General features: G+C 39.5%; 1 protein-coding gene across 1 annotated transcript; it reads left to right on the forward strand.

Moving 5' to 3' along the window:
* Window positions 1-2004: 2004 nt before the first annotated feature.
* On the forward strand, window positions 2005-9348 carry LOC139732178 (transmembrane protein 245-like). The gene is made up of 6 exons (XM_071643051.1): window positions 2005-2508; window positions 5481-5697; window positions 6151-6566; window positions 6986-7096; window positions 7750-7854; window positions 9262-9348. Exons 1-6 carry the CDS (start codon window positions 2005-2007, stop codon window positions 9346-9348), a joined length of 1440 nt encoding a protein of 479 aa, XP_071499152.1.
* Window positions 9349-9735: the final 387 nt, after the last annotated feature.

The following is a 9735-nucleotide window of genomic DNA, read 5'->3' on the forward strand; positions in this document are numbered from 1 at the left end:
CCAATGGTAAGCTTGTGTCAATATGGAAATGTTATCACTTTGTGGGGATCACTGAATTTATTTATCATATCTTGTGTGTACTACATACCATCAGAGAAGTTCCCATTATAACTTTTTTCTTGGTATTTTTGTGGCTCTTTTTTATAAGACATTCTTTTTAATGATGTTAATTCACTCTCATGTAATGAAGTCAAAAGAAGTTTTCAATTAATCGAAGTACAAAAGTATTGACATGAAGGCCATTAAGGAAAGGATACCATGCTTCACCATTTCTAAGCTACAAATCATGTTCCATAGTGGAGTGTCTGTGTATTTTTTTAATTTTTTAATTTTTGCATTTCAGAATGATTTCTTGTTGTTTATTAAATATAAATATGCGCCTGCTAAAAATTAATGTTTGTCCTCATCAGATAAAAAAAGAAACGACAACACCAATAAACAAACCTTGCCAAGCATAATCTAATGTGGTTCATGTGTTCACCAACCACACAAGTATGTATACATTGTACATGGTCATGAACAGGATTTGCGATAGGCTTTCAGTAAAGGGGTAGGAGAGACAGCACTTCAACATGCTTTTTAATTGTTTGTTTGTTTGTTTGTTTGTTTAGTTGTTTTTGTTTTTAGATGATCCCTTATGTAGCACATTTTGTTCATGTTGAAATTTATTACTGAAGGTGCTTATTATGTGAAGAGAATACCCTTAGGTGTTTGGAAGGATAATAAAGATAACTATATACTTCTGTTATACAAATTGTACTAAGGTAATAGAGATAATTGTATTTTTTCTGTGTTCCATATGTGCAATAAGGCTGTAGAAATAATGCTGTCCTGCTAAAGCATGTTGAAATATGAAGCAGTAGTTGAAGCCAAGGAAATCAATAATCTACAAAAACCTGCTTCCAGTGAAAAACACTTTATTCTGAAAGTATACTCTCATTTTTGGAATTAATGTTATAATGTGTGAATTCTAAGAAATTAATATAGATTTTGGTGCAAATACTCAATCTTGAATGTGACGCCTTTGAATTATAACAACAACCTGGCACTATATTTGATACATTACTATATTATTGTACACCACAATGGGATTAGTTTGTGTCTTGAGTCATACTTGTACTCTATGTAGTAATTCGACTGTTGGTGTTTTGTGGAGTGAGGATGTCTGTTTTTTGTGGAACTTGGTGAGTGGATGACAGTGTAATGGTGTCAGAGTGGAATGATGGGTAAACCATAGATAGGTATAAGATAAACAGATAGAAGAGAGAGAGAGAGAGAGGGAGAGAGGGAGAGATAGAGGGAGAGAGAGAGAGAGAGTATAAAGATGAATGGTATATACTCAAATGGATTTTATAATGCACCAAGCTTTGAATTATCAATCATCAGTATTAGCTTGATCATTTTGGAACATATACATTATTCTCTCTACTTCATTTAACTGCCACAATGTACTGAAACAAGAATTTTAAAAAAGTTTGGAAATGCATGTTTCCATGATGCTCATTTCGATTTTAAACATTATGAAATTAGAATGTGTAACCAGAAATGATAGATGTATTAATAACCTGTTTTAATGCATTAATAAAATCTATCTATCTGATTAGCAATCTGTCTACCAGGCATAAGAGTTGGTACTATCTTATTTGTTCCATCATGAATTGACTATTCAGTTACAATAGTATTTATCTAAAATTCTTTTTAGAGTTAAAGTTTACATTTATTGACATTTTCATTGGTCATTTATCGATTCATTTGAGGGGTTTTCCTATCTATTTGATGGTTTGCACATTCTGCCTTACATCTCTTTCCACTAAGATATGTTATTCATTGCTTTAAAAAATTACATAGCATTATGAGTGATTATGGGGGAGATCAACACTTTATGCTGCATAAAAGCCACCTAGCAGAGTAATATGGGTCCCCACCCTGCTGGCGCCAGTCGATGCTAGTGATCATAATAACGCAGCGTTGCGCCAATCAATGTCACAGCTGTTCAAGGAAAATATGGCGACACCTGGAACGGAACCGAGGTCCCCGCTGGACAGCATGCTACATTTCGTGCCCCAGGGACACGAAAAGCATTTGAAGCAAGCATTCTACAATGCTGCTACATTCATCATTATTGCTCTGTGCTGTGCAGCCGGAATATCCGTCTATTTTGTCTTCGAGATCTTCTTGAAGCCTCTTATGTGGGCTACGCTATGCGGCACTGTGCTATACCCGTTCAAGTACACGCTGCAAAGCTCGATGTACGGGTGGCTTCAGGGCTTGGAAGACTCGAGCACCCCGCTGGTCGTCGGGGCGGTGGCTATCCCGCTCACTCTGTTGAATTTCGCTTCGGAGCAGCTGGGAAGCTTGATTGCTAGGCGGTACAAGATTCTGATAACAGTAGCAGCTGGTCTACCCGCTGCATACATTGTGTACTGGTTGCTTGATTACATTTTCCCAGCTGTCAAACTACTTTTCACCACACTTTATGATGGTTTGAGTATCTTCAGTTCACTGTGGGTAAGTAAAAGTGGGGACCTGACTGAGTGACAGTTAGGTCTAAAAAAAAAAAAAAAAAAAAAAAAAAACAACTTTGTCATTGAAAGGTTGATGTGTAAATTAAGTTGCTAGTTGATATCGAATCAAGTCCTCTTGCGTGCTAAATGATCATCAAGCAATTTTTTTTTTCTCTGTTACGAACAGCATGTGAATACAAAATTTTCTAATACCACAGAATACTAGGTATAGTCAGGTATCCTATTACCGAACGGTATCCTATTACCGAACGCGTACTTTGTCAATGGAGCGCGTACAACAGCTCGAATACGCATTTATTGCACTACGCGCTGTTATCTCACAGGGGAAGCCAGTGCCGAAAATTGCTAAGCTGCAGCAAAACACAAAACAAAACGTAATTTACCTCAAATTTACGTAATAATTGCTAAAATTTCGATGTTCATTGTCCTGCGTTAATAAACATTGACCGAAAATACAACGTACGAATTTCCCCATACAGAGGGCGCACGTTCGGTAAATACAATACGATTTGCGTCGGTAAAAAGAGACAACTTTTGTGGAAGGGTTATTTGAAATACGGATTTTTTCTAGAAGTTGGCTTATTTTTCAAGTATTTTTGTTACAGCTAAAGTCATCAGCATTTCAATTATCTATAAGGATATTTTTGGCTGAATTATTGCATAATGTTGTCCGTTTGGAGCAATAAAACAAAAATCGTTCGGTAATAGGATACACCTCCATACATTGTTTTCACAAAGTTGTTGTAGGCTCATTGTTTTCTTAAAGTTGTAGAGCAGAGCAGAGGGTCTATGATCTAAATTAGTTCAAGAGGGAGCATGTCTTATTGTAACTACACGCAGCCGCTGTCGCGAAGCGACGCGGCTGCACCTCTATTCCTTCGCAGACGTTGTCATTTTTCAGTGTGGTTGTGCGACTCCTTCATGAATATCTTTATTAATCGTGGAAAACTAAAATACAAGGAATTATCGTAATCTATGATAATCATTCAATAATCGGTGTTCGATTTTTCGTTTAATTACGTCAAAAACTCACCGAAACCTGTGGCTGAAATCAGGTCTGTAAACGTCCTTATTGCTTCACTCCTCATCTGCGTGTTATTTGAATGGCATTCACTCTCGTATACTACAACGTACAACGTAGGTAGTCGGAGAGGCGCCCTCTAGCTCTCCGACTACCTACGTTGTACGTTGTAGTATACGAGAGTGAATGCCATTCAAATAACACGCAGATGAGGAGTGAAGCAATAAGGACGTTTACAGACCTGATTTCAGCCACAGATTTCGGTGAGTTTTTGACGTAATTAAACGAAAAATCGCATACCGATTATTGAATGATTATCATATATTACGATAATTCCTTGTATTTTAGTTTTCCACGAGTAATAAAGATATTCATGAAGGAGTCGCACAACCACACTGAAAAATGACAACGTCTGCGAAGGAATAGAGGTGCAGCCGCTGTCGCTACAGCGGCTGCGTGTAGCTAGTCTTATTGTATATTGTCACACACAGACCCAGTATGTTTCAGTTTAGGTGGTTCTACAATAATGTACCTCATTCTTGAACGCATCGCACATTTGTAGGGGAGACCGTGCGTGGGTCATCTACTCTGGTACTGGTAGTATTGATTTGTTATTGTTAAGCTGATGTTATCTGTGCTCAAACCTGATCACTTCTTTTGTTGCAAAAACCAGTGTGTTTATGTGCCATGTGTGTCTGATACATTGTGCAATGACTGTTATCAAGGTCCCATTTTGTGGAATACTTTACCAAAAGAACTGAAATCCTACAAATCATTACAGCAGTTCAGAAACAATTTTAGACGCACTTTCCGTATGTAATAGCAACATGGTTTTGTATATTCTGCCAGTATTTTACTCTCTTCTTTTTCCTTCTTCATCCTGCTTTGATTGTGCACCATTTGTGTTCTATATATTTTGTATCTATATATTGTAAGTTGAGAAAGTCTTATATTTACTTTGGGGCCTATTCCCAACAAGCCTGAAAGGCTTTAATTGGTCCCCCACAATGAATATGTTTATACTATGACTTGAAATGTAATGATTGTTGTTTTTAATGTGGAAATAAATGAAATGAAATGAAATGAAATTGTTGGCAAAACCTGCTTTTGACTTGAGAAGTTATATTCCACTTGAAAGCGAATTGCCATTTATAAAGAAGTTTAGTGTGCTTCTTCAGTAAAGACACTAAAGCATTTGTTTGTTACTACGACTGGAAGCATTTTAATAACCTAAGATTACCATTATAAATGTGATGCTAATTGGATGAGGATTATTGAAAACCACAATTGTTATGCTTTCAACATTAAATGACCTACTACTGTATCTATTGGCAGAGCTTGCAGAGAAAATCTTTAGCCCACGGATCTTGTCAGATTTCCTGCATAAATCTGGAGATGTAATACGGTCTGGCGATTCTTTAGCCACAGCACACAGGCTGGTCAATATAATAGTGGAAATGGATTGGTCACAAGAGTTATTCCAATGCGTGCTTGCGAAGAAAGGGGCTTACGTTGAATTTAATTGATTTGTTGTTCGTTCAGGCGTATACATCTGTCACCTCCTTGCCCTTCCCATCTTTCCAGCTCTCTTTATTTTTCATCTTTCTTTCCTGATTATTCTGCGAAGTCCTAGCAACGGCTTGCTCACGCTTAACTACCATCCATGCATTTTTAAAGGAGCCATGTGTCTTCCCATTAAGATTTTGTATCCTCTCTACTACACGTGTTGTGATGTTTGTAAGCATTCAGACGGTCTCGTATGTCCCAAAGTGTCTTTATCACAGTCTTGCCCAAGTGTATCGCTCCTATCCAATAAATAACTTTCATGTGTGTGGTTGGTCTTTGCTGAATGATAGGCCATCTCCCATGTCCACAGAAAAAACAAACAAACAAACAACAACAACAACTTTAGGAGTACTTTCTTTTTCCATTAGGTGTGGACCATAATCATCGCGTATGTTATTGCCCTCATCTTCTGGTGGACTCCTCAGTCCAGCTCCATTCTCACTACGCTGTCCGTACCCATCTGGATCCTGCTCCTCCTCCATCTCTCTACTGTTGCCGGCTGGTACCGCATTCCCATCTTCTTTCTCGTCATCATCCTCGTGGCTCTCGGCTACACCTCACATCGGAGAGATGCAAGCTCCAGAGGTAATGATATCCCTGGGAACTGGTCCATTTTTCATCTGTGCTTGATGCTTCTTCCCCCAGATTTGTGTCAAGTTGTCTACTGTAGCTGTTAGAACCTACTGACTAGTGTAGCAGCACAAAAATGAAATCCTGCTATCTCTTTTCTTTCAAAGAAAGTGAGAGTATTTTCTTGAAATTCCCTGTCACTTGTGTGCATGTGTCTTCCAATAACCATATCATAATGACCAAAGTATTCACCAGGTTGATAAATTATATGACTGTGAATTTAATAGTATGTTATAGTTACCACTTTAGTAGTTGCATTCCACTCTGTGAGCTCATCTGACTTGTGAACCATCCTCTCTTTTCATATACATTTTCATCAACCAGTTCTCACATTGTGTCATCATGTAGTCGTAAGGTGGAAGTGATTTTGTTGTCAGTTCTCTATACAATCTTGTCCCCACCTTACAGAGGACTTGTCAAGCAGTGACTTCACTGAAAGCTTTGAAGCATCATCCCCACCAGCTGACCAGCCAGACTCCACCCAGCCTGCTGACGCTGCGAGCCCCACCGTGGAAACCAAGGCAGCAGACGACATCGACCTCAGCCGCCCCACCCACCTCCGCATCCCGACGTCCACCTCCACCCCGAAGATGACTCCGGGGGCCAATCCCGACGAAGGTCACCGGAGGTCGGCACGGAAACGGCGAGCGGAGGTGGATGACGTCATGGGCGGTCAGAGCGTGCGGTTCATCTACGGCCTGGTGTGGGCATGTGTAGTAGTCAGGTTGTGGATGCACATGGGTGTTATCCTCAAGCTGGTCCCAATCCTTTTGGCATTCTGGTTCCTCAAGAAGATTGCTCAGAACCTTGGCGCATGGGACATGGTTAGTTCAATTTCTAGCCTGTCAAAGTGCAGTTCACTTACTGTTGGCTAGAAATTGTTTAAAATTTTCAGGATCTTAAGCATCACAGATTAAGAGGCAGCAAGACTAGGTCTGGTGTAAAGGGAAAGATTAGTAATTTTCACTTCATTAATTGTTGTTCTCAGAGAGATCTTATCATAAACATTTATTTCTCCAAACTTGGTGTGTTGATGTAGGGAGTTATTAGTGTCTGCATGGGGTTAGTTTGTTTGCCTAAGTACTACACCCATTAAGCAACTGTTGGTGAAGCTTGAAAAATCCGTTCTTTCATCAGATTTTTCCTGTTGTTATATGTGCTTTCACAGATAAAGTTTAATGGTGGTTTTCTTTGTCGAGGATTTCGCAACAAGTGTGTAAACCTGTGTATTCTCATTCTGCAGGTGAAAGCAAAATGCAGCAGCGTGCATGAGGCCATTGGTGGCAGGCGAGATGCTCTGACTCCACCATACATCAGGGAGCTTGTCAGTCTCTTCCTGAGGGGAGATCGCAAGGTACATTGCCCTCTATCACCACTGTGTGTCTGCTTTTGGCATTTCCTGGTGTTTATTTATTTGCAGTGTTGCAGTAGCTGTAACCCTTTTATGCATATCAAAGATTAAAACTTTCTTGGCAGTGTCACCGAGAAAATAAATAATGGAATTTGGCCTTTGTTTTCTTCTCAAGCAAAGTCAGTTTTACTGAGCAGTGTTGATTGTTATCATGCCACCTCCTCTAATAGAGGCAAAACACACCTCCCTCAGATAAGACATAAAATGGATGTCCCGGGAGTCACAACCCATGCATGTATGCAGATCCTGTTTCATTCATTCATTGCTAAGAGCAGGGTGCATGAACTGGTGAAGTGGTCCTTCCCAGTTGTATACAATTGGACTCCATGGAAGACCAACTAGTGCAGATGAATATGGGCTATCCAGTCATCTTGGCAGATGGAGATGAAGTCAAACAAAGGAAAGGGAAGCAGAACAGATGACACAGCATATGTGTGGGTGATTTTGTGATTAAAAAGAATATCCTGCGATAAAAATGTTACGACATAGAGTCAAATGACCCATGTCCTGATGAACAAAATATGCAAATCCCTATACAAATTCTTACCTGACATTACTTTCTCTTCATTTTGATCCTTTTATCCATCATGTATTAGGTGATTGGTTGGCTGAAGAACTCCCTCGATAGTGTGATCAGTGTTTTCATCATCTTGGCCATGTTTGTGGTTATCATTTTCCTCACCGTCATGATGGCCGTGCAGGTATGTGGACGTCGAGATCTGTTCCATGTTTGAAAAGCTGCCAGTGGTGAATAGCATGGTCAAGGACAGCGTAAACAGGTTTCCAGATCATAACACTGAACTCTACTACGGAACAAGCGTAATGCGCAGTGCCCTGAAGGTGGCGGTCGCCATTTTGAGACTCCCATACCATTGAAGAAGTGAGCAAGCTAGTCCCGCTCACTACTGTTCATGGTGTGGACCAGAGCAGCAAAGTTTTTGAGTTGGGGAGAATGTGAGGGAAGGGTGGGAATGAGAGTCTCAAAATGGCCGCGTTGGCTTCATACATGCGTGCCACTGAACAGTGATGTGCCCGAGCTCCAGTAGCCTTTTAGCCACTTTCAGCATGTAGTGCGCACAGCGTCCCTTCCATAGTAGAGTTCAGTGGATTATAAAGAAAACTATGCTGGAGACACTAATGCGGTGCCCTTCTTTTTCCCTGCATGATCTCGAGGTCTCAAGAATACTACACTTCCCATCCCTTCCCTTTGCCCCCCCCCCCCCCTCCCCCCCCCCCCCCCCCCCCCCCCAGTCAAATGTCAGTAACAATCAGTTGGATCAAAATGAAACTTTATTCATATTTCATGTTTACTATCATGGTTATTGTTACCTCACAAGTAAACCTTTTTTCAACTGATTTGTCAATCCTTCTTTATGTGCCCAAGCACCAAGTCATTACCTTTCATTCAATTTTGACAGCATTTTTTAGATTTAAAAGAAAAACAAAATATAAAAACAAACAAACTTGGCTGTTTGAGTATTTAAAGAAACTCCTCATGAAAATGGCTGTCACGAAGTAACAGTCCCTCACAAACAGTCCTGATACATTATGATACATGAAGGGATTCATAGGAGTTGTGATGCTTACTCATTGACAGATTATTTCCAGACATCACAGTTGTGTGAGTGAGTGAAGCAGAGTGATGTTTCTGTGAAGCATTTAGAACCAACTTATCATTCCCTTTAAAATAACCAAGGTCACCATGTACAAGTTGTAGCTGAGATGATGCTGAATAGATTTAAGTTGCCAATTGTAGATTCAAAATTTGCCACTTACAGATGTATGTGCCAGGTAAACTCCAAAACCTGAGGATCTGCCTGAATGAATGGTTGAAAATATTAGTATGAAAAGTCAAGACGTGACGAGATCCATCTGCAAATTAGACAAGAAAACAAACTAATGACTTGCTGTATGTGATGCAAAATGGACTTTGAAACTGTGATTATTTAAAAAAAAAAAAACATGAAAAGATGGTGATAACTGTGCACCCTCTTCATCAAAATTATCATGGAACTCAAGATTATGTTACTTGCAGCAATTGGCAGACTGTATAATAGAGTTGACATCTTTTCAAATTACACCTGTGCTCGTGACTTACATCCACACAGATCCAGTCAGAGAGCATGACACTGATCCAGGTGACCGGTGACCTCATCAACGACACCGTATCACAGCATCCAGAGTTGCAGGAGTAAGATTTGCAGTCATTGCTGTTGTTGTTGTTATTGTTGTTAGTTGTTTATTCTTGTTATTGCTAATACTGTTTCTGTTCTTTTTTTTGCAGTTATTGTTGTTGTATGATTATTACTGGTCTCTCTTCTTTTAGTAGCTGTTATCATAGTGATTTGTTATCATTTTATCAGTCTGTATGAGGAAACATACTATGGACAGTCATATTCTGAAGCATACCTCGTGTAACTCATAACATGGAAAGGCCCTTTACACATTTTCTCTATAGCTCTTTTCCATGCAACTCAGCACTTTGGTATATAGCATTTTCTAAAATTTTTCATGTGCTTGTATCTAAAAACAAAAAGTGTACAAATCATAAGATATCTTTTTGATACTACTGACAACAGCTG

The sequence above is a fragment of the Diadema antillarum genome, unplaced genomic scaffold (genome assembly GCF_040938485.1).
Source record: "Diadema antillarum isolate AM-2024a unplaced genomic scaffold, OU_Dant_1.0 seq00000403_RagTag, whole genome shotgun sequence".
Taxonomy (NCBI): domain Eukaryota; kingdom Metazoa; phylum Echinodermata; class Echinoidea; order Diadematoida; family Diadematidae; genus Diadema; species Diadema antillarum.